Source organism: Borostomias antarcticus (genome assembly GCF_949987555.1).
Source record: "Borostomias antarcticus genome assembly, chromosome: 21".
In the NCBI taxonomy this organism is placed as follows: domain Eukaryota; kingdom Metazoa; phylum Chordata; class Actinopteri; order Stomiiformes; family Stomiidae; genus Borostomias; species Borostomias antarcticus.
The window spans coordinates 19,834,168-19,859,167 of NC_140254.1; the positions used below are offsets into that span (position 1 = coordinate 19,834,168).

The 25,000-nt window shown below is 47.1% G+C and overlaps 4 protein-coding genes across 4 annotated transcripts in view; 1 reads left to right on the forward strand and 3 right to left on the reverse strand.

The window, feature by feature from the left end:
* mapk15 (mitogen-activated protein kinase 15) overlaps nt 1-2,257 on the reverse strand; it is a 16,362-nt gene extending 14,105 nt beyond the window's left edge. Inside the window, exon 1 of the mRNA XM_084455368.1 lies at nt 2,085-2,257. Coding sequence (XP_084311494.1) covers nt 2,085-2,153 — 69 coding nt within the window. The 5' untranslated portion in view covers nt 2,154-2,257. The remainder of the gene's footprint in view (nt 1-2,084) is intronic.
* Nucleotides 2,258-3,186: 929 nt separating this feature from the next.
* vps28 (VPS28 subunit of ESCRT-I) lies at nt 3,187-10,941 on the reverse strand. The gene is made up of 10 exons (XM_084455737.1): nt 10,899-10,941; nt 10,230-10,295; nt 10,061-10,089; nt 9,782-9,819; nt 9,567-9,656; nt 9,281-9,386; nt 8,444-8,545; nt 6,893-6,946; nt 6,102-6,193; nt 3,187-4,431 (listed from the first exon to the last, which is right to left on the reverse strand). The coding sequence occupies exons 2-10, from the start codon at nt 10,267-10,269 to the stop codon at nt 4,311-4,313; spliced, it is 672 nt and encodes a 223-aa protein (XP_084311863.1). The 5' UTR covers nt 10,270-10,295; nt 10,899-10,941; the 3' UTR covers nt 3,187-4,310.
* A 673-nt stretch (nt 10,942-11,614) lies between these two features.
* Nucleotides 11,615-13,463, forward strand: aunip (aurora kinase A and ninein interacting protein; the record flags this gene model as incomplete). The annotated part of the gene is made up of 3 exons (XM_084455045.1): nt 11,615-11,742; nt 12,069-12,225; nt 12,505-13,463. The coding sequence occupies exons 1-3, from the start codon at nt 11,650-11,652 to the stop codon at nt 13,461-13,463; spliced, it is 1,209 nt and encodes a 402-aa protein (XP_084311171.1). The 5' UTR covers nt 11,615-11,649.
* Nucleotides 13,464-15,669: 2,206 nt separating this feature from the next.
* The window catches only part of cap2 (cyclase associated actin cytoskeleton regulatory protein 2), a gene marked incomplete at both ends in the record, with an annotated part of 23,137 nt that continues 13,806 nt past the window's right edge, over nt 15,670-25,000 (reverse strand). Inside the window, 6 exons of the mRNA XM_084454820.1 lie at nt 15,670-15,753; nt 15,846-15,986; nt 16,222-16,304; nt 16,488-16,611; nt 16,886-17,061; nt 17,767-17,944. Coding sequence (XP_084310946.1) covers nt 15,670-15,753; nt 15,846-15,986; nt 16,222-16,304; nt 16,488-16,611; nt 16,886-17,061; nt 17,767-17,944 — 786 coding nt within the window. The remainder of the gene's footprint in view (nt 15,754-15,845; nt 15,987-16,221; nt 16,305-16,487; nt 16,612-16,885; nt 17,062-17,766; nt 17,945-25,000) is intronic.

Consider the following 25,000-nt stretch of genomic DNA (forward strand, 5'->3'; position numbering starts at 1 on the left):
ACCTACCCGTTTTCCAGGAAGTAAGAAATTATATACTTTGATATATGATTACAACAAAAGTAGAATTTTGTAATTTTTGGGGCATACATCGTTGAATAGGTGTGAACGGTTATGTGAACACTATGAACGATTATGTGAACCAAACTGGGACAGAATGCTTTTTTCATTTCAGGGCAACTTTAAAGAGAGACTGGCACAGCTAGGCGGTAAGGGGAGTCAGTGCACCCTGACAGACAGCTAGGCGGTAAGGAGAGTCAGTGCACCCTGACAGACAGCTAGGCGGTAAGGAGAGTCAGTGCACCCTGACAGACAGCTAGGCGGTAAGGAGAGTCAGTGCACCCTGACAGACAGCTAGGCGGTAAGGAGAGTCAGTGCACCCTGACAGACAGCTAGGCGGTAAGGAGAGTCAGTGCACCCTGACAGACAGCTAGGCGGTAAGGAGAGTCAGTGCACCCTGACAGACAGCTAGGCGGTAAGGGGAGTCAGTGCACCCTGACAGACAGCTAGGCGGTAAGGAGAGTCAGTGCACCCTGACAGACAGCTAGGCGGTAAGGAGAGTCAGTGCACCCTGACAGACAGCTAGGCGGTAAGGAGAGTCAGTGCACCCTGACAGACAGCTAGGCGGTAAGGAGAGTCAGTGCACCCTGACAGACAGCTAGGCGGTAAGGAGAGTCAGTGCACCCTGACAGACAGCTAGGCGGTAAGGAGGGTCAGTGCACCCTGACAGACAGCTAGGCGGTAAGGAGAGTCAGTGCACCCTGTCAGACAGCTAGGCGGTAAGGAGAGTCAGTGCACCCTCACAGACAGCTAGGCGGTAAGGAGAGTCAGTGCACCCTGACAGACAGCTAGGCGGTAAGGAGAGTCAGTGCACCCTGTCAGACAGCTAGGCGGTAAGGAGAGTCAGTGCACCCTCACAGACAGCTAGGCGGTAAGGAGAGTCGGTGCACCCTGACAGACAGCTAGGCGGGCCACGGTGCTGAGAACACACCGGATCGATTCCACAGAACACTGGTCCCTCTGTGACCAGGCCCCATCTGGCGCTAATCATGGCCCAGCATGGCACACATCACAGAGCCGGCAGCAACATTTCACTGATTGTGTACACTGAACATGTGAGGAATAAAGGTCTGAACATGACCTCCTGCTTATCGAGAAGACTTGCACACAAACGTCCAGGAACAGTGAAAGGAATACATTAGGTCTTAAAAGGTGTCATGTGACAACGAAGTTCTTATATAGCCCTGTATCAATCAGACCGAAACATTTATCCTGACAATGTATGGCAATGTACGGTAGGCTATAGACCATGTTTTTTACAAATAATGTGACACTGAGATGACCTCGGCTGACAGCCATCTCTTTAATGCTGTAGCCATTAGGCTATAGTCATCAAAGAACCCGCCATAATTAGCAAACTACCACCCAGCTTCCTGAGCAAACAGGTCCAGCTTCTGGGTAATAGGAGCTGCATGGGCCCTCCCTCCCCAACAGCTTAAACGTTACAGTAGTGGGCTATAATGTGACAGGACACATGACTCAAGATTCCCCAGGTATGCCAGCTGGCTAATGACACGCCTATCTGTCTTCCCTATGGTAAAACACATGACAGCCTGTGTTTATGGCTGTCTAAAATAATAGCTGTCTTTGGCTGTAATATGGAAGCGATTAGGCCTACTGTGGAAATATGTTTGAGAAAAACAAAACAAAAGCTTTGGACTCTGACACAAAAAAGCCTTCTGTCCACAAAGTCCAGCTGATCTCCTCAAGAAACAGCTTGTTCTGAAAATAAACAAACCAACGCCTGCAACATTGGAATTCAAAAGGATCTTACATCTAGGGAACTTAACTACAGAATTTGTTCTTAAGAATTAGAGGAGAGATACATGCTTTTGAGTTACTAGTGATTTAGTTGACTACAAGCAGAAATGTTTGCCATTTTTATAGTTTAACATAGCACAATATCTTATACACTCACTGTGTAGTACTGTAGGTACAAGTAATAATATGCAACAGTTATGAGCGTATAGTTCTTACAGTTATAAGTTATTTTCAGGAGCTTGAGTAGCTTAATCTAAGTTACTTACCCCTTTACCAAGTCTTCTCTTTATTTCATATTTCAAAGAAATATGATCCTCCACTTCTGAGATATTCATATTTTATATTTTCTCAATTTCCACTGAACGCAGTATGATTCATTCAAGTCTGCAAGACCGGAACACAGTTATTTTATTGCTTCGAAATCTTTCAAGATGAACAGCCTCATTCAAAAACAAGTGTTAAAAACTATATTTTCTTAATAGTGTGAGTTAGCATCTCACAAAACTGTTTATGTAGCTCACAATGTAGGCTACCTTTCTGTCTAGCAACCAGCAACAGTCCCTAACTTCAGAGCAAGCTTCAATCGTAATTCCTGGTCAATTGCAAATCCACGCATTGCATTCAAGACAAGACTCCTACATACAATTTAGCAACGCTGTCCTGTGTTACTCGAAACCGCAACACAGTAACAACTAACAGATTCCAGCTGCATGTTTAGATACCGGAGACTGGCCGCCGTTAGCCGCTGGATACAAACTAACTGATCGATGCGTTTTGTAATGTTTGTCGCCCTGGAGACGCAGCTATGCAGCCATGCAGCCATACCGGTTCTTAAAGGAACCGCGTGATTTCCGTGGCCTCGCTGGGTGCTGGGTGCTGGGTGCTGGTGCTGGGTGCTGGGTGCTGGTGCTGGTGCTGGGTGCTGGTGCTGGGTGCTGGTGCTGGGTGCTGGTGCTGGTGCTGGGGCTGGTGCTGGGTGCTGGGGCTGGGTGCTGGTGCTGGGTGCTGGGTGCTGGTGCTGGGTGCTGGTACTGGGTGCTGGTGCTGGGTGCTGGTGCTGGGTGCTGGTGCTGGGTGCTGGTGGGTGCTGGGTGCTGGGGCTGGGTGCTGGTGGGTGCTGGTGGGTGCTGGGTGCTGGTGCTGGGTATTGGTGCTGGGTGCTGGTGCTGGTGCTGGTGATGGATGTATTAGGTGCTGGTGCTGGTGCTGGTTCTGGGTGCTGGTGCGGACCGAGACTTCGTCGTAAAACATCAGCAAAGACGCATAGTTGACTTTAGACATATAATCTGGGGAAATCTACACTTTTCAGATAAACATAAAAAATAAAATAAAAATGACACAGCAATGGTTGGAGGTAGATTTTTTTAAACATTTTATTTCTAAAAAGGTGTTACATGCTTTTATTCAAAACTGCTTTATTTACAATGATAAATCTGAATAAATATGCTCTCCCTGATCACAATTGAGGGGTGAAACACATTTAGTACACACCCCCCTTCCCCAGCCTACTAATGTGGCCCAACTATGTTAACTGAAATAGTGCTAATAATATAACATTTACTCAAATAAAATAAGGGGGGGAAACATTGAAAACAAGAAGCATATCATTCACCACAGTCTCAACAAAACAGAGTGCTCTCAAAAAACAAAAACACAGTTACACCTGGATCTGAATAATCATAAATGAGTGACAGGAAGAGCTGTTATTTCCTATCTGTTTGAGCTCAAGCTAACCTCTAAGCTAAGGTCATAGTGATGGGATGACCAGGCTATGGTATGCCTCCCTAACTCTCCACCTGGCAAAAGAAAAACACTACACTGTTTTTGAATCAGCCGAGCAGAAGTACGTGACGTATCTGGCTGAAATAACTGAGGAGCACATCTGTCATAGATATAAAACTGAGATCATGATTTTCCAATTTGCACAGTGATGCTCGCAGATGTCACGTAATTTCCCCCCCAAAAGTATAACACATGCATCACAAGAGACTGAAGTATTTTTTTCTTTCTAAATGTAATTTCTATCCTATGAAGGCATTGGCTGTATCAGCCTTTAAAACACACCTTGTGCCACTTTCTAAAAATGATATTTCTGGAAATGTGTTTTGTCTTCTGCTAAATCGACTTGGAAAAAACAGAGTCAGACTGGGCTTTTTGATATCACAAAACAGAAGTGAACAGTTTGGTCAAGCACAGTGGCTGGGCAGCCTTCATGCAGGGTGGTCACATGCTGTAGGCTGGCCAATAACGACACAGACAGGAGGACCGCATTGGGCAAGGCCACAGCGTCAAACACTGCTCTGATTGGAGGAGATGACAGGTGCTGTACCAGAGATGTTGGACTGTAGATAACTATTCACTGGATAAATACATTTATAACAAATATAAGGATTGACATAGGGGGAGTCTAGAAACGGAGAGGATGGGGAGGATATGATGTACAGTATGGTATCAAGGTCAGAACAGTCCCAATGGATGATGGGAAGTGTGGTTTAGGAGGAGTGTAGGAAGCGGTTGAAGGCATTGTAGGCGGACTCCAGGTCAAAAAGCATCTGGCGCACCTGGGAGTCATCCAGCTCATCGGAGGCAGACATGCTACTGAGGGTAGTCAACCTAGGAGAGGGAGAGAGAAAGAGAGAGAGATATTCAACCTAGGGAGAGACATGCTACTGAGGGTAGTCAACCTAGGAGAGGGAGAGAGAGATATTCAACCTAGGAGAGGGAGAGAGAGAGAGAGATATTCAACCTAGGAGAGGGAGAGAGAGAGAGAGATATTCAACCTAGGGAGAGAGAGAGAGAGAGAGAGAGAGAGAGAGAGAGAGAGAGAGACATGGTACTGAGGGTAATCAACCTAGGAGAGGGAGAGAGAGAGAGAGAGAGAGAGAGAGAGAGGAGAGAGAGAGAGAGAGAGAGAGAGAGACATGCTGCTGAGGGTAGTCAACCTAGGAGAGGGAGAGAGAAAGAGAGACATTCAACCTAGGGAGAGAGAGAGAGAGATATTCAACCTAGGAGAGAGAGAGAGATATTCAACCTAGGAGAGAGAGAGAGAGAGAGACATGCTACTGAGGGTATTCAACCTAGGAGAGGGAGAGAGAAAGAGAGAGATATTCAATCTAGGGAGAGAGAGAGAGAGACATGCTACTGAGGGTAGTCAACCTAGGAGAGGGAGAGAGAGAGAGAGAGAGAGAGAGAGAGAGAGAGAGAGAGAGAGAGAATGCTGAGATGATGGAGTTCATAAGCAAGCCGTGTACCTGAAGGAAACAACCAGCTATCAGTGTAAAATGTACAGTAAGTAAGTAAAGGATTGCAGCTGAAAATTAGCAACCCTGCTAATGCCGGCATATTTACAGTTTTATTCATGCTTGTATGTATATCATGGATTGGTATGCACTGTCCCTGCTCAAATAAACTCAATGAAGTAAAAGTCAAGTCAAGTAAGTGTGCAAGTGTGCATTAACATGTAATCAGCTTCTCTTATGCCTCCCATCTACCTCTACAGGATGCACCTCAACTTGATGAGCTAATGTGTCAACGCGTTGGGTGCGTTCCTGAACGCGCTCGGAGCGCACCCAGAATGCTCTCTGGTCATTCGGAAATTCAGAGCGCTCTGAGCGTCCCTGTTCAAAAATCCAGAGCACTGCGCACTGGGTGCTCTGCCTGAAGAGACGGGTTGTCCGTGCGAATTGACCATTCGTAAATTAACTGATTTCAGAGCGCTCTATGACGTTGGAACCAGAGCACTCTATGACGTTGGAACCAGAGCGCTCTATGACGTTGGAACCAGAGCACTCTATGACGTTGGAACCAGAGCGCTCTATGACGTTGGAACCAGAGCGCTCTATGACGTTGGAACCAGAGCGCTCTATGACGTTGGAACCAGAGCGCTCTATGACGTTGGAACCAGAGCGCTCTATGACGTTGGAACCAGAGCGCTCTATGACGTTGGAACCAGAGCGCTCTATGACGTTGGAACCAGAGCGCTCTATGATGTTGGAACCAGAGCGCTCTATGACGTTGGAACCAGAGCGCTCTATGACGTTGAAACCAGAGCGCTCTATGACGTTGGAACCAGAGCGCTCTATGACGTTGGAACCAGAGCGCTCTATGACGTTGAAACCAGAGCGCTCTGAAATAGCACATTTACGAACGCACCCAATGTTCACACAGTGTTGAGAGCGTAGTAAACGCCGTGTAACAACACACATGCAAAGTAACGTCATGCATTGCAAAGTGCTGTTTTTACACTTGTGAAAAGCTGTGAATGAATCTATTCTTCTTCTTACCAAAGGCTGACTTTGTCCTTGGCCTCAGAGTCTGGGGGCATGTTGCTCATTCTGTTCATGGTCTCCATCAGCTCTCTCAGGTCTGGTTGAATCTGATCAAGACAACAATCAGACAGTCAGTTAACTAGGATTAACTAGGACATTTGACCCGGTGCTTCCCTGAACACAGAGGCAGTGTTAGTCTACTTTCCTGAACACAGAGGCTCAGTGTTAGTCTACTTTCCTGAACACAGAGGCAGTGTTAGTCTACTTTCCTGAACACAGAGGTAGTGTTAGTCTACTTTCCTGAACACAGAGGCAGTGTTAGTCTACTTTCCTGACGACAGAGGCTCAGTGTTAGTCTACTTTCCTGAACACAGAGGCAGTGTTAGTCTACTTTCCTGAACACAGAGGCAGTGTTAGTCTACTTTCCTGACGACAGAGGCTCAGTGTTAGTCTACTTTCCTGAACACAGAGGCAGTGTTAGTCTACTTTCCTGACGACAGAGGCAGTGTTAGTCTACTTTCCTGAACACAGAGGCTCAGTGTTAGTCTACTTTCCTGAACACAGAGGTAGTGTTAGTCTACTTTCCTGAACACAGAGGCAGTGTTAGTCTACTTTCCTGAACACAGAGGCCGTGTTAGTCTACTTTCCTGAACACAGAGGCAGTGTTAGTCTATTTTACTGAACACAGAGGCTCAGTGTTAGTCTACTTTCCTGAACACAGAGGCTCAGTGTTAGTCTACTTTCCTGAACACAGAGGCAGTGTTAGTCTACTTCCCTGAACACAGAGGCAGTGTTAGTCTACGTACCTCGTCCATGGCCCGGATCTCCAGACGCAGCTTGTCCATCACAGTGATGAAGAGCTAGAGGATGATGAAGGAGGGAGAGATCATGAGATAACGAGAGAACAATAACCTGCATGTAGTCAAGCCTTTTCCTCTGCCCAGTACACACTGTACATGTACTACAATGGTGCTTACAAATATATGTCTCCTATCAGTTCTACCAGGCTGGTCTTTTGTGTATCATAGTCTCTACTGCGCTGACAGAATTTCAAGCAGCCCTGAACTAAACATATTGGATTGAGTCAGACTTGGCACTGGATTTAGTTTGCTCTGGCACCAAACTGTTCCCCACACATGGGATACTATGAGAGACCGAGGCCGGAGTCAAATTAAGAAAAATCACTTAAAGGGCTGGAACAGAATACACTTAAATCGATGAGAACCGCAATGTGTTCTACATATTATGGCAGAAAGCCCAAACCAAATGCAACACTCCATTTCAATCATTCTTCTTCTTCGTCGTATAGGTAGGTTGGTTTCTTCCTCTCCCCCAGGCTCGGGGCTGAGGGGCTATCCTTTTACCACCCCGAGCCTGGGTGAGGGGGTCACCTGGGCTATATAACCGGGCACACCTCCAGGGGCCACGTCACCGTTTCGTCATCCACAACCGTGAGGCCATGCATTCCGTTGGGTGTCCGATATATCGGACAGTCCTGGATTACGTGGTCTGCAGTTTGTTCCTCAGAGCCAGTCACACTCGCACGCCCCACAGGACGCTAAGCCCCATCTGAGCATCGATGAGCGGAACCGTCCAACGCCGGTCTGGAGATGATTAAGCCCCACCCACGCCGGTCTGGGTAGGTTCATCCCGGTAGTGGAAGGACCGGTGGTCGGAATAAAATCACGGAGTCTGGAGGTGTTCCCCTCCCACTCCTCACACCAGGTGTGGTCCGCCCATCCTGCCTCACTGATGTTTAGATCTCTGGATTGCTGCAGGAGATCCCGTGCGGCACAAAAGGGTGTCTGGACTTGAGACGCCGGGGAGGCTCCGCTGTTGCAGTGAGCCTGTCGTGGAGCAGGTGGTTAGGCTCCACGGCCCGGCATGTCCTGGCTCAGGGTCTCCTCCACGGCCTGCCAGTCTCCAGCTGAGTACACCAGCGCGAGGTCATCTGCGTAGGCATACTTCCTGGAGACTGTGGTCGGCAGGTCGTAGGTGTAGATATTATAAAAGAGGGGGGCTAGGACAGATCCCTGGGGGGCGCCGTTCTTAAGGCATCGCAACCTGCTTCGCTGTCCTCTAACGGTGGTGAGGGTAAAGCTGCAGTTTCGGACAAGCTCCATGATCAAGCTGACCATGTGCCTGTCCGGCAGCAGGTGGAGCAGTTTGCAGGTGAGGCCGCGGTGCCATATGGTGTCGTAGGCAGCCGTCAGGTCTATAAAGACAGCTCCGGACTCCTTTTTGAAAAGCTGTCCTCAATGTCTTGAGTCATCAAATTGACTTGATCTACGGTCGATCTCCCACGTCAGAACCCGGCCTACAGTGTTTCATATCAAACATGTGCTGATGAGACTTACAGATACTATATCTGCAATGCAGCGATTTAGGTTGCCCTTGTCATCCTTGATGGTGATTGGTCGGTCCTCCTTGATTCTCTCCATTGCTAGTGGGCAGTCAAGCTGCCAAACAACAGAGGGGAAGAAGTGACATCAGTGTATGCGTGTACTTTCTGAACAAACCAAGGTTATTACAGTTAACAAAAACAAAAACAAAAATGAAAACTAGGTGTGAAAAAACATTATAGAAAATAGAAATAAAAACAACAAAAAAATGGCTTTACAAAAATGATAAGTTGACATAACTTAAACTGAATTGCGTTTACAAAACTAACTAAAATAAACTAAAATGATAGAGAAAATGTATTTAGTTGTAGTCTCTTTCATTTCATGCATAAGCCTAGTATTTTGGGTGGACATGAATTTTATGATTTTTTATTTTTTTTGCTGTGCCCCTGCGCAGAAGTAACCTGACGTGCGGCAGTTGGTTTGTTTCACACGGAGTGAAACAACGTGAGCTTGTGAGATCAGGATGGTCTCACGAGGCTAGCGCAGAAGAAAAAATAAATAAAACTAATACTGAAACTAATAAAAACGCAACTAGAACTAAGCATTTTCAAAGATAAAAACTAAACTAGCAAACCCACTGTAAAAACTAAATAAAACTAAACTGAAATTGAACAAAATAAAAAAAAAAAAACTATTATAACCTTGGTACAAACCTGTATAATACATTATTTAGGGATTTTCCTAATAAGAGGGCACTGTCCTACAACTTTGTCATACTAAATGGGATGTATTTAAGATGTTGACAAATGAGCTACATTTATCCAAAGGGCTTATCGACCATGAACCCACTCTGTACTTCCTGCAGAAGTCGTCAATAGATCCCACATCAGATCCCTGGACCTGTTTGAAAGCAGCCTTGTACTGGACCAGCAGTCTGGAGCACGCAGCCGTGTACCTGGGGAGACAACAAGCTGTCAGTCCCATATACTGCTATACAAATAAAGTTTGATTTGATTTGATATACAGTACTATACATTAATAGAAAGTTAGTGTATCTACCTAACAGATAACCATGACGCTCTACACACATAAACACACACACACACACACACATTCTTCAAAGGTAGGAACTCACTCAGTTGGGGTCACACAGTCTTTGATATAAGCCTTCTCTAGGGCTTGAAGGGTCTTGACCACCGCAAACAGCTCCGCCATGTTGTCAAACCTTCATTAAAGACAAAAGAGGTTTGACATCATAACTACACGTCTTCAGAATGTGTTGAGGCACTTGTTCATGTTTAGCCTAATGGTCTGTAGTACATCACTATATCAAAAACAATGGAAACTTACTTCTCTCTTTCCCTTGCATTTTTGTACAATTTAACTTCCTGAAAAGAGAAATATAATTGTATTAAACAAATGGCAAAATAACAGCTGGGAGCTTGCAGCATAAAAATGTGCATTAATACGGTGCATTTATACATTTACATTTATTAATGCACCTTTATGTATTACAAACCAGATACATTTGGATAAGGGAAACATAACAATGCCAAAAGCTTTTCACCCTGGATCATACATAAAACCTCATACACCAATGCAAAGTACTAGAAGAAAAGCCATGCTTACCTCATACAGTTCTGGTTTATTGGCAGGGGCTATGAGATCAACCATACGAAATGTAGCCAGATGAAATGTAGTCAGACGTGTTCAAAAACAGAGTATAGTATTATTGGATTGATTATCAGATTACTATCTGTATATTTTGAGTCCTTAGACTGTCTCATCAACAACTCACCTCCCCCAATCCCTCCTGTGACAGGTATCCCATGGAACATGATGACAGATGGAGTCACGAGTTGATCTGTAGAAAAATAAATCAATGTTCAACGTGATGGTTAATAACAACTAACATCCCAACCATGTCAGCTAGAATGTGTTGCTGTGCGCTGGTTGTCGAAATGGCAACCCAGTTGTAAAAAGCTCAAAACAGAACACAACATAATGTGAGGTTATAGAACTAAGTGCGTTCACTGCGACATGGTAAAGTATCATGACTGTCTATGAATATGGCTTAAGTCAGGAAGCTAAGGACCTTATAGCTAACCAGCGTGAAAACTGAACTTTAAACTCAACACTTTGACTGATGAACACACTTAAACGAGAATGTAGCCAATGAGCTAGATGTGTGGTTAATATGCATGAGCATACAGTAAACGAGCACTTACAGAACTAACTAGATAGCTAGCAAACCTGTAACCCCGTTAGCTTTGTAGCTAAACTGGGCTAGCATTTCCTTTGTGGTTTATTCTACCCGATATAAATCCGTGTGTGTAAAGTCTGTAACCTGGACAGATCAAGAGGGATCAGGATAAACTACTACTACAGTGGTTAAGGTGGTAGACACCTGCTATTGCACTAATATTTCCATCATAAATCCACATTTATTGGAAATAACCAGACTCACCCCTCGGCAAACACAAACAGTGACGTCAGAGTAAACACACCCCTCACGAAAGCAAGGACCCCAAGCGTCAAAACATTAGGTGGCCAATTTGCCGGACTTTAAATGAAGAAATGTGGAACGCCTGCTTAAAAAAAAATAGGAAAGGAAAATGTATTTAAAAAATGTTTTGTTCAACACAATTCAACTGTATCCCCTCGTGATATAATAGATTTTGAATCAGGAGAGAGTTGCCTAAAAGGGTTGCCAGACATTGAGGTATCTTGACTTGAACCTCATTACGGAAGGACCTCTCAAATATCTGGCAACCCGCGTTCAAACACATCTTCAACTCCCGAGAACAAACTGGTAACGGTTACTTACATTGCATTTAAAAATCACAATCTGCCTCTTGCTATTTGCTTACTCACTGCCTAACAAAAATAATTCCAAACATAGCAAAAGTATCTAAATAGGTCTTCATTCTGAAACTTTACTTTTAGCTAGATAACGAATTTAGCTGGCTTGACTAACGTGAGTTAACATTAGTTAGATGTTAGAAGTCAGAAGTTCTCATGTAACATATCAAGCAGTTCTTGTGAATTTGCTGGTCAGTCACCAATGATGTCCCTATTATCCCCTACAGAGAATAACCAAGGATTCATTTTCAATATCTTAACTGGCTCTACCTACACTTGTGACCAGACAGCCCATGTAAGCTGCCATGAAGAGCTCAAAACCAGCAGTGGCCTCCCCACGGGAGGAGTGTGGGGCCATGAACACCTCAAAACCAGCAGTGAAGACCTCCCCACGGGAGGGGTGCGGGGTCTGGCTGGACACCGTGGATCTGAAGGTCAAGGCTCAAAAGGTACAGAACCGTGGAAATGTCCCAGTCTCTCTGGCAGCAGCCTATATGGACCGAGCCCTTCGATGTAGAACTGGTTCGTCTCTATGACTGAGTACCTGGTACAGAAACTGAAGTGTTTGAGTAACCAGACTTTACCCACTGATAAACTTGGTGGAATTTACATTATATAACCCTCATTGCAGGTCTACATATTTAGGCCGTGGGGGCTGGGAGTTTCTGGAGAGCGACTAATATTCTCATGATCATACTAAGTGTATTTTAGCTAATCAATTATATTATTCTATGGAAAATGTACAAAATTAATTTATCCAGTGGATGTGTTTCAGAAAAGACTGGTTCGTCCCATCTCCAAACTACTCAACCCCTTGGCCAGACATGGAGGCTACAGTTTGGCAGTTGCTCTGAACTTCACTCAGACAAAAGTCCAGATGCCTGTCACCAAACAGAGCTCAATATCCTCATTCTTCACCCCACAGCACAGAGGTACACCTTTTTGCAACCAAGCAATCATGAATTAATCAAATCAGATCAATTGTCCATGTCGTGCTTTACATCTTATCCTACTATTAACGTCAACGGTATCCAATGTACCTGATGTAATCACATTATAATAGTGTGTTACTGATCAGTCTAATGGTTGTTTTCCATATAATTTTGCCCCAATAGTTGTCAATAAGGCATCTGCAGCACCAAACAGAGACCCTGCAGACTCCTCCCCATCTACCCCTACGGGATGCACCTCAGCTTCACCTCTACCCACAGCTGGGAGAAAACGCAGACGAGGGACGGACCCAGACCTCTCTGGGCCGTACAGAACAGAGGCCAAAGTCTTCGCCCCCCATAACAGGCCTGAGAGGGAGGGGGGAGGCTGTGGGTGGAGCACAGTGAGCCTGCGGGAGAATGCGTCTGCAGTCTGGCGAGAGCCAGCCCCGATACCTCACTTCCACAAGGAGCACGGACCTGAAGAGGAGGAGGAAGATGAAGACGAGAAGAGAGAGTTCTCCTTCGCCTCCTCGGCCCCGGAGAAGACTCCGCCCCTAGGGGAGCGGTGGAGCCAGGACCAATGGAGCGCCTCCAGCAGCCCCCAGTGCAGTCAGTATGTCACTGAGCCAGATGACCAGGACTACATTACCCAACCTTCCGAAGGTCAGTGTCCCGTGCTGACTCACCAGGAGCTGCTTAACGTGAGGCCGGGGAACAACCCAAGCCCCGCCTCCCCCGAGAGCCTGCTGAGCGAGGGTGGATTTGGAGTTGGGCTGGGTGCAGAAGGGAGAACCTCCACCCAGAGATCTGCCTCCACCCCTCGGATGTCACCGGAAGGAGAAGGAAAAGAGAACGACCCTCCTCCCTCTTCCACATCTCCCATTAAAAGCACTCCCCTCTGCCCGCTTAAATGCGCTTCGCATACCCCTCGGGAGCACAGGTGGACAGAACCGAGTAGCACCCCCCCACGGAAACGGATCCTGCGCAGGCCAATAGGAGAGCCCGAGGCTGAGCAGGACTCCCAGGCCGTGTGGTTCACTCAGGACTCCGAGGGCTGCAGGGTGATGGCACATCCTGGTCACAGCCAGTCCTCCTGGAGCCCCCTGAAGGACCAGACTAACACAGGCTGTAGTAGGGCCATCAGGCGGACTGCTTATGTTGCAGTAGAGGAGGAGGAAGTGGAAGAAGAGATGCTCTTTACCCAAGACTCTGAGGGGAACCTGGTCATCAAACATTGAGGCTTGTTTTACCGTAAACTAGACTAAAATCTGGCCATGGCTTTGCATAATCTGTCTCTGGGTTAGTCTAATCTGTACATGCTGTGAAATGTGTTTGAATATCTACTAATACTGTATATATAACCAGGTGTGTTCTTTTTGAAGAATGTTTTGTTAGTTTTTTGGGGGTGTAATTTTGTAGTTGGTTAAGATTAGCTATTCACTGGAATAATTTGTACTGTTTGAAATCCACTTCTGCCTACTTGAAAACAATTAATAAATAGAATAAATTAAATGCTACTGCTCTTCTTCACCATCATGTTCTGGAACAAACGACAAGAACTAACCGGTTCTTTATTCTTCAACAGAACACACTACACAAGCACTGTACATTTAGATTTTATTCTGAAAAATAATAGTGACATTAACATTTCATTCATTTCTGCTGAATTAAATGTGAAAGCACTAATGGTGAATTTTCTCCCCTTATGCTGGTGTCCCTATGCATCTGTGTCTAAACAAAATGCACTGACAGGTATACCATGTAGCGACAAGTTAAGTGCATACAATGAGACATTTCCATTGAAGTCAATTTGTGTTTGAGCATATTAAGGCAGACAAATGCAGTGCTGGTAACCTGAACAATCTAACAGTACACGATATTGATTAGGAACATTGAAACGACTTGATTAGATACAGAATATGAATGTAGTTGGTCTTGTACTACTTGTTCATTTCAACAGGTATAAGGTACATATAGCTGCTCGAACACTGACATCTAGTCAGGGGTTAATGCAAAACAAAAGTCATTAAAAAACATTACACATAAACCTCACTCAAAACCTGTGCTACACTAGCATGCGCTATTGGCGTGAATAACATTGATAGCTGACCAGTAGAGCATGTAGTATAGATGATCAGAGCACACAGAAAATGTAAACGACAACAAGGCTACCGTTTACTGTAATATGTACTATATCATTCATTCTTAGCTGGCATCCGAGCATAAGGCTTCAACTTACTACAGTATACTACCTTCATGGGGACTTGTGACACTCCATAGTGGCTATGACATTCTCAATCGGTGACATCCTGTAATAATGATTACTCCAGCCATATCCTCTCATTTCTGCTGCTACATGGATACGATATATATATGGATACGACTGTAATACCACCTGCAGATAAGAAAAATCCCTTTTAGATAATCTTGACATGTTCACTCACCGTATTGAGTTGGACACAGCTGCTATTTAGTATTAGGGAGTAACTACTATTGTACCGTAGCCATATCAACACACTCACATACAGTACACACCTTTATTGCTATGGCACACAAATGACGGTGCTTAGAGATGAATGAGGTGTAGGCTACTAACGTTCTTTTGCATTAAAGCTGCTACATAGAAATACAGTAACAGCCTAAAAAGTACAGTTCCAACATGTGATTGCTGCCAGGTCCCTTAGATTAGCATTTACCTAAAGTACTAACCTGTCCTCCACAAACACGATAAAAACCTGAACAAAATACTGCCTGCTGGGTCTTGGTTCATTCAGTGCTGTGGTTGAATAGTAGAGTTTAAAGTTTTGTGGATTGGCCAAAGGAGAGGTAAAGTTGAAACTATACTAAAAACAAGATTAATAAACGTGGTTTTGTATGACAACCTACCATTTCAAAGTGCTGAGGAAACTCAATCCAGAATAAAGAACCAGAATCTTAATCCCAAACTACAATCTGTTTTATCTATTTAGTAGTTTCTACTCGCTACAGTAGACCACTATACTATCTAGATCAGAATCTCTTTTTATATTCAACTGGACAGATGGATGATATAATGTGAAAGATGGGTGAAGATGCTGAAGCAGAGATGAGGGTGAAGATGCTGAAGCAGAGATGAGGGTGAAGATGCTGAAGCAGAGATAAGGGTGAAGATGCTGAAGCAGAGATGAAGGTGAAGATGCTGAGATGAGGGTGAAGATGCTGAAGCAGAGATGAGGGTGAATATGCTGAAGCAGAGATGAGGGTGGAGATGCTGAAGCAGAGATGAGGGTGAATATGCTGAAGCTGAGACGAGGGTGAAGATGCTGAAGCAGAGATGAGGGTGAAGATGCTGAAGCAGAGATGAGGGTGAAGATGCTGAAGCAGAGATTAGGGTGAATATGCTGAAGCAGAGACGAGGGTGAAGATGCTGAAGCAGAGATGAGGGTGAAGATGCTGAAGCAGAGATCAGCCAGATATCTCTGTGGGCTCCGTCACCAGTTTGGATCCGTCCCAGATTGTCTTGAACTGCTCAGGGACTGGGAACTCTCTCTGTGGAACGCACACACAGACAGACAGAGAGGGTTAGCAATGTAGTCACAATGTCCCTGAGAAAATACAAACACACACACACACACACTTACGTAGTCATCATCCTGCGGTATAAGTATGTTCATCTCGGAGCTCTTGGCGCTGACGATCTCACAGTTCAGGGCCTCCTTGCTCAGGTAGACTTGGCAGCCTTCTGTCTTGTTGATGGAGATGAGAGGAACCTTCCCCAGGACCTGTTGATGAGAGAATCCACACAACAGCCGGTATCTTTCTGATTATCAGCACACTGTGTAAGAATGGTAGTAAATACTGATAATGGTAGTCAATAGAGTATTGTTCTATATATTTTGCATAGTATTCAGGAAACTCAGTTACAGAGTTTACTCAGTTATAATTTAACTCAGTTACAGTTACCAGTTATAGAGCTTCCTGTATAAATAAAGCTTAAATATAAAAGTCTAAGCTCACCTGCAACTGAATGCCTTTGGAGTTGATGATCTCTACGATGCCAACCACGTTATCGAACACCAGGCCCAGTTTCTGACAGTTGTCTGTCGGAGGGGGTAGACAACCATTATCAACCATCATCAATACTCCTTCACAATAAAAGTCTTAAGATAACATGCAGATTAGCAGTTGTAAAGCACAGCACAGCACATGACAAATAAGGAAATGCTAGACAATTCCGTTACTCGTCATAGTACAGTATAGTTGATGATTGGCAGAACGCTCACCGACGATGATGGAGTTGATTTTGCCCTTGATCTGCAGGGTGCAGCTGCTGCAGCCGTAGACGTAGGTCACCTGCCGCAACTCTGTCTCCTCGATGATCAGGTCGTGCGCCTGCTCAAAGTTCTCCTGCAGGGAGAGCCAATAGCAGACAAGGAGCTGCTGAGTGAGCCTTTGCTATTGGTTGACATCACTGGATTCAGCCTCTGGCTGTGATCAGACAAACGATTTCACCATAAAGCCCATATTTATTTAAAAATGTATAAAATGCATGACCCGATTAGTTTTCATCTACGTTGATCTATTTTGTTTTTTTTTTAGCGAGTAGCGAGTGACACGTGTATATCTGCAGACTAGAAGCACATTTTTCTCAATGAACTGAATGAAACAGTACACCACGTACCACCCTCCATTTCTTCCCCTCCAGCTCCAGCAGCGGAGGTCTTTTCTGGGGGGGCGCTGTGCCTGACGACCCCCCTGGGGCCCCGGTGGTCCTGCTCTTGGAGTGGTGCGCCCCACCCTGGGACCGCAGGGTGGGGTTCTTGTGGGTCTTCTGGTCTTCAGACACATGCTTCAGGCCTGGAACAAACAAGGAAAGGTTTGGTTTAGGTCCTATCCTACTGTGTAGCATTTGATTGTATCCTCAGTACCCTCACCTGAATACTGCTCGTACTTCCTTGTATATCTCATGGCTCTTATAAAGGAAGCATCAGGCGTGTAGTAGACTCACAAGTCAGTCTCTAAAGACTGACAGACATGTAGTGGCTATCGACAGACATGTAGTGGCCATCGACAGACATGTAGTGGCCATCGACAGACATGTAGTGGCGATCGACAGACATGTAGTGGCTATCGACAGACATGTAGTGGCTATCGACAGACATGTAGTGGCTATCGACAGACATGTAGTGGCCATCGACAGACATGTAGTGGCTTAGACAGACATGTAGTGGCTATCGACAGACATGTGGTGGCTATCGACAGACATGTAGTGGCTATCGACAGACATGTAGTGGCTATCGACAGACATGTAGTGGCTATCGACAGACATGTAGTGGCTATCGACAGACATGTAGTGGCTATCGACAGACATGTAGTGGCCATCGACAAGCCATGGGAGCCACTTGAAGCTCCGTCTCCACTTTGGCATCAATAGTTCTGGAGAACGTGAATTTAGGACTTCTATTAGCATCACCTTAACAAACAAGTATCATGGGAGTAGCAACGTTCTTCTCGTTATTTTCAAAATTTCGATTTTTCCAATCTAACGTTACTGTGGCCTACCTTTGGTGATGGCCGCCCCTTGGTTGAGCTGGGTGAAGAGGGCCGTGTGCTGGGCGGCCGTGGGGTCAGGCTGGGGTCCCTCGTCCTGGAAGGCCGGAGGGGGTCCGGGGGGAGGGGGGGGAGGTGGGCAGGGAGCGCTGGGGGCAGAGGGGAACAGAGACGGAGGGGCGATGGGACCCTGGGGAGAGGGAGAGAGACAGGGGTACGTCAGACAGTGGTGACAACAGATTCTCTCTTGGGATCGGTCTAGGATTATCTTTCACCACCACATGGACCTTCACCCATACCCATGATCAGTGTCAACCGTGCTGGACTCAGGTTGTAATTCCGCCTCTCTCCAGCAGAGGGAGTATAGGACAAACTGAAAAGATCTATGCCTATAGGAACCTAATGGAAGATCCAAATGATATATGGAAATGATGACTATTATGAAGATAATGACTCCTCTTTCTATTCAAAAGCTGAAGAACATACTGTACAACATAACCCTTTATTAGCAGATGTTGGTGAAATCATGAAAAGTCAATTAAAAACGCAGCACACTGGTAATTTATTGATACGTTTCGACACTTAGGACTTTTTTTTTTCTCTTTCTGTTTGCCAAATTAATTTGTAATTTGAAAACTTGCAGGATTAAGGAAGGGAGATTAAATATATTTTTTTTTAAATCAGACAATTTGTCCTTAACTTTTGACTTGACCAAAGATATGGTACCTTAATGAACTAAAGCACCCATTAGTGTAGCAACATTTTTTTATTTTTAACTTTTTTTTTTTAAGTGGTGAAGACAAACACACACACACACACACACACACACACATCTCAACCTCTCTCTGCCTTTCTGCAGACTCCTCAACTGCAGCACAGCTGCCAGAGACAGTCACACACAGTCACACACAGTCACACACAGTCCACACACACAGTCACACACACAGTCACACACAGTCACACACAGTCACACACAGTCCACACACACAGTCACACACAGTCCACACACACAGTCACACACAGTCACACACAGTCACACACAGTCACACACACAGTCATAGCTCAAATAAGCAACTGCTGCCTCACAACAGACACATGCAGGCATGCACACATGTATGCACACACACATACGCACGCACACACACGTGCACGCACACACACACACATACGCACGCACACGTGCACGCACACACACACACATACGCACGCACACGTGCACGCACACACACACTAGATGTGGTTCACCTGTCACATGAAGTCCTGCAGAGTACAACTGAGACCACTTGCCCTATGACCTGTGTGGAATGCGTTACACAAAACACTACGGCCAATTCTACAGGATTAGACCTAAACGACATTACTGAGGTCAGCATGTTAAGTAATGTGTGTGTGTGTGTGTGTGTATATGTGTGCTTGTTTGAGCGTGTTTGTGTATGCGTTTCTAAGTGTTTGTGTGTGTGTGTGTGTACGTGTGTGCTGTGTGTGTGTGTGTGGTGAGCTTGTTTGTGTATGTGTTTTTGAGTCTGTGTGTGTATGTGTCCACATGTCCGATCGGGATGAAGATGGAGTAAGTTAGCCGTCTGCGGTTTTGCCAAAAACCAATCGTCCTCGTCATCAAAACAGCCGTTTACAGCCTGCGCTCTAGCACAAAAAGTTACACTTTTTCCAACTGAAATAAAGCCTAGAGCTCATGGCGCTGTAGCGCTAAAAAGCACTTGGAACACAGCTCTCCTCCCTATAGTGCCCTAGAGCCAGGGGTGAAAATGAACTTTTTGGCTCACGGTGAGTCACCTGCCAAGGAGACTGTACATGAAAAAATCTACCGGCCAAGTATATATATTTTTCAGATAGCCTTCCTAAATCTAGTTGCCGATTGGAAATTTTACCTGCATTTGGCCGGTGGCAGGTGTTCATTTTCAGCCCTGCCTAGAGCTCATCACCCATTGTAAACAACGAGAAAACAGCGGCAGCTATAAAATACAGCTCGCCGATGGACACACACCCTAAAACATTGTAGTCGCTTTGGATAAAACATCTGCTGAATAAGTGTAAATTGTATTTCAGGCTGTGCATGTGTAAAGCGTGTCGCTAGCCCTCTGGACAGCAGACGCTAGCTTAGCTGTAGGGGAACCAAGCCCAGCAGTTTAGGTTACATCGCAGGGTGTTGGGGAGCAGGTGTGTGTGAGCTGGCACACGGGGCTTTTGTTGAGGGGGGAGGGGGTTTCTTTGGTGAAGAAAACCTCCATTCAACTCAAGCCTGAGGACCACCTGTTCCACGCAACACACTCCTTCACTCACACACACTTCAGCTCTGTTGTCTGACGGCAGGGGGAACAGCTGACACACAGCCACCGGTTCTCTGGTTTCTCCGCTATAACCTCCCCGTCCCCATCACACACACACGCACACACGCACACACATACACACACACACACACACACACACACACACACACACGCACACGCACACACACACAGGCACACACACACACACACACACACACACAGATGCACACTCACTCGCTCACTCACAGCCACACACTCACAGACACACACAAAGATGCATACATACAAACACACACACACACACCTCACACACCATGATCAGACTCGATGCTAATTCAATAGTGAGCTCAAGGTAGAGAACGTTAGTTTCACTTGTACATGCGATGGTGACAAAGGAAAATAGATGCTTCATTTCCTGAGCCTAACATCTCTGGAAAGCACCTTGCTTTCAGATGACTTCACCAGAAGGAGGGAATGAGAGTACCAACAAGGGAGGAGAGAGAGAAAGAGAGAGAGAACACAGGAGAGTAGGAAGGAGGAGAGGTGAGCGTGGGGCCTTGCCCAGAAGGTGGACCCAGACAATCATTTTGCTTCAACCTACTGTATCAAAGCCCATTCAGATCTGTGTGTGTGGAGGTGTGAAACTAGTAGGGAGTTATTGGCTTGCGAGTTGTGTGTGAAGAGCTGAAGTCTCAAGCAAGCATTCATGATCAGCAGTAGTGGGTGGGATAGAGAGGCAGTGGGTGGGAGCTGGCCGGGATGGGGGGGTGGCGGGGGAGGGGGGGGGGGGGTCTACAATTGCTCAATTGAGAACCACAGAGTTGCCACCAGGGAATGGCTCCTTCCCTCATTCATACTCCCTGGCCTACTGCTTACGTAAACCAACATGACTGGCATAACTAAAAATGGACATATGCACTGTAATAATAACTATGATGACTCTGAGCCCTGCAGCTGGTGCGGTAGTGGAAACCAGTCAGGAAATACAGTCATAAAAACAGTCAGCAAGACCCCCCATGCCGGTGGACGGTATAGAGGCAGGGGTCTGTGGCCTAGTGGTAGAGTGTCCGCCCAGAGACACTGTGGGTTCGATCCCCGGCCGAGTCATACCAAAGACTATAAAAATGGGACCCATTGCCTCCCTGCTTGGCACTCAGCATCAAGGGTTGGAATTGGGGGGCTACATCACCAAATGATTCCCGAGCGCGGCACCGCTGCTGCTCACCGCTCCCCCAGGGGATGGGTCGAATGCGGAGAACAAATTTCACACACTCAGGTGTGTGACAATCAGTGGAACTTAAGTCTTAGTCTTGAGCAGGAACTGCCCGTGTGGAGATGGGAGATGGGAAAAGGGATTTGAACGTGCGTATGTCACAAAGGAGACAACAGGCCTGTGTGGTTGTACACAAGACCACTACCTCAGATCGTGAATGCCGGATTCAAGATTCAATAAAACGCATCTTGACTCTTGAATGTTGGTGGACTGTGAAGAGGCAGTATTCTCATTTCACAGCACCTGCTATCTCATAAGCCTACAGGGTCAGGTTCCCAGACAGAGATTAAGACTAGTCTTGAACTAAGAAACCCTGTCATTGGACAATCTCTGTTAACATATTTCTTAAATCTTGGATTAGGCCTAGTCTGTGTCCAGTATACTGACCCAAATGAGCCGTTCGGTCACAAGTGACAGTGCTGAGGAGGACTGCATCAGGAGCTATTTGCTGCTCTAACACGTCCATAGTGGAATGTGGATGGAGCGTCACTGCGAGCTAGCTAGAGGGGAGAGGCTAGAGGGGAGAGGCGCTGTGAGCTAGCTAGAGGGGAGAGGCGCTGTGAGCTAGCTAGAGGGGAGAGGCGCTGTGAGCTAGAGGGGAGAGGCGCTGTGAGCTAGCTAGAGGGGAGCTAGCTAGAGGGGAGAGGCACCGTGAGCTAGCTAGAGGGGAGAGGCGCTGTGAGCTAGCTAGAGGGGAGAGGCGCTGTGAGCTAGCTAGAGGGGAGAGGGGCTGTGAGCTAGCTAGAGGGGAGAGGGGCTGTGAGCTAGCTAGAGGGGAGAGGCGCTGTGAGCTAGCTAGAGGGGAGAGGCGCTGTGAGCTAGCTAGAGGGGAGAGGCGCTGTGAGCTAGCTAGAGGGGAGAGGCGCTGTGAGCTAGCTAGAGGGGAGAGGCACTGTGAGCTAGCTAGAGGGGAGAGGGGCTGTGAGCTAGCTAGAGGGGAGAGGCACTGTGAGCTAGCTAGAGGGGAGAGGCACCGTGAGCTAGCTAGAGGGGAGAGGCACTGTGAGCTAGCTAGAGAAGAGAGGCGCTGTGAGCTAGCTAGAGGGGAGAGGCACTGTGAGCTAGCTAGAGGGGAGAGGCACCGTGAGCTAGCTAGAGGGGAGAGGCGCCGTGAGCTAGCTAGAGGGGAGAGGCGCTGTGAGCTAGCTAGAGGGGAGAGGCGCTGTGAGCTAGCTAGAGGGGAGAGGCGCTGTGAGCTAGCTAGAGGGGAGAGGCACTGTGAGCTAGCTAGAGGGGAGAGGGGCTGTGAGCTAGCTAGAGGGGAGAGGCACTGTGAGCTAGCTAGAGGGGAGAGGCACCGTGAGCTAGCTAGAGGGGAGAGGCACTGTGAGCTAGCTAGAGAAGAGAGGCGCTGTGAGCTAGCTAGAGGGGAGAGGGGCTGTGAGCTAGCTAGAGGGGAGAGGCTAGAGGGGAGAGGCACTGTGAGCTAGCTAGAGGGGAGAGGGGCCGTGAGCTAGCTAGAGGGGAGAGGCGCTGTGAGCTAGCTAGAGGGGAGAGGCGCTGTGAGGGGAGAGGCGCTGTGAGCTAGCTAGAGGGGAGAGGCGCCGTGAGCTAGCTAGAGGGGAGAGGGGCTGTGAGCTAGCTAGAGGGGAGAGGGGCTGTGAGCTAGCTAGAGGGGAGAGGGGCTGTGAGCTAGCTAGAGGGGAGAGGCGCCGTGAGCTAGCTAGAGGGGAGAGGCACTGTGAGCTAGCTAGAGAAGAGAGGCGCTGTGAGCTAGCTAGAGGGGAGAGGGGCTGTGAGCTAGCTAGAGAAGAGAGGCGCTGTGAGCTAGCTAGAGGGGAGCTAGCTAGAGGGGAGAGGGGCTGTGAGCTAGCTAGAGGGGAGAGGCTAGAGGGGAGAGGCGCTGTGAGCTAGCTAGAGGGGAGAGGCACCGTGAGCTAGCTAGAGGGGAGAGGCGCTGTGAGCTAGCTAGAGGGAAGAGGCGCTGTGAGCTAGCTAGAGGGGAGAGGCGCTGTGAGCTAGCTAGAGGGGAGAGGCACCGTGAGCTAGCTAGAGGGGAGAGGGGCTGTGAGCTAGCTATTGGGGAGAGGGGCTGTGAGCTAGCTAGAGGGGAGAGGGGCTGTGAGCTAGCTAGAGGGGAGAGGGGCTGTGAGCTAGCTAGAGGGGAGAGGCGCTGTGAGCTAGCTAGAGGGGAGAGGCGCTGTGAGCTAGCTAGAGGGGAGAGGCACTGTGAGCTAGCTAGAGGGGAGAGGGGCTGTGAGCTAGCTAGAGGGGAGAGGGGCTGTGAGCTAGCTAGAGGGGAGAGGCGCTGTGAGCTAGCTAGAGGGGAGAGGCGCTGTGAGCTAGCTAGAGGGGAGAGGCACTGTGAGCTAGCTAGAGGGGAGAGGGGCTGTGAGCTAGCTAGAGGGGAGAGGCACTGTGAGCTAGCTAGAGGGGAGAGGCGCTGACACTTGCCTGTGCATCAGTTCCATCAGTATGGCTGGTGTGGTCAACTGTGGTAATGACAGGAATTATATAGAATAATAGCAGTGGTCATCTTGGAGGTGTGTTTGGGGTCGTTATCATGTTGGGAAACTGCCCCGCGGCCCAGATTCTGAAGGGAGGGGATCATGCTCTGCTTCTAAATGTCACAGTACATGTTGGAATTCATGTTTCCCTCAATGAACTGCAGCTCTCCAGTGCGGGCAGCGCTCATGCAGCCCCAGACCATGGCTGCGTTCCGAATCGCATACTACCCTACTATATAGTATGCCAAAACAGGATGTAGTATGTCCCAATACATAGTATGCCACATGCAGTATGGCAAAAATACCAGGATGTCCTACTACGGTCGTATTTTGCAGTATGCAAGCCAGCAGGCTGTTCTGGCTATTCTGACCCACAATCCTGTGCGCAGCGGAAATGTGCGTCACATGTGCGAGTCGTGACAGCTGTAGACGAATGTCACGTTATGGACAGCGACGGATGTGGGCAAATTTCAAGGCGCAATGTTATGACAAGGTAGTATGTCCCAATTGGATGCCTACTGCTTGCAAAGTACGTACTTTCTAAGGGCAGCTGTAGTAGGTACTGGTAGTAAGAAGTAGAAGTATGCGATTCGGAACGCAGCCCATGACTTCTTTGGTCGACCACGGCGAGGCCTGTTCCGAGTGGAACCTGTCCTGGTAAACCTCTGTCTGATCTTGGACACCGTGTTGAAGCTCAGTTTCAGGGGAGTTGGCAATCTTCCTATAGCCTACGCCATCTTTATAAAGAGCAACAATTCCTTTTTTCAGATCCTCAGAGAGTTCTTAATCTTTGCCATGTTGAACATCCAGTGACCAGTTTGAGAGAGAAAACACCAAATTTAACAGCCCTGCTCCCCATTCACACCTGAAACATTTTAACACTAACGAGTCACATGACACCAGGGAGGGAAAATGGCACAATTGGGCACAATTTGGACATTTTCACTGTGAGGTGTACTCACTTTTGTTGCCAGCTGTGTGGACATTAATGGCTGTGTGTTGAGTTACATTCAGAGGAACGTAAATCTACTGCTATACAAGCTGTACACTCACTACTTTAAGTTATATCAAAGTCTCATTTCAATAGGGTTGTCCCTTGAGAAGATATAATAAAATATTTGCAAGAATGTGAGGTGTGTACTCACTTTTGTGAGATACTGTAGTTCCACGCTGTAAGAATACAGTTACTGAAAACGTAACTGTAAACGTACCAAAAACGTAATGTGTTTGTGTGTGTGTGT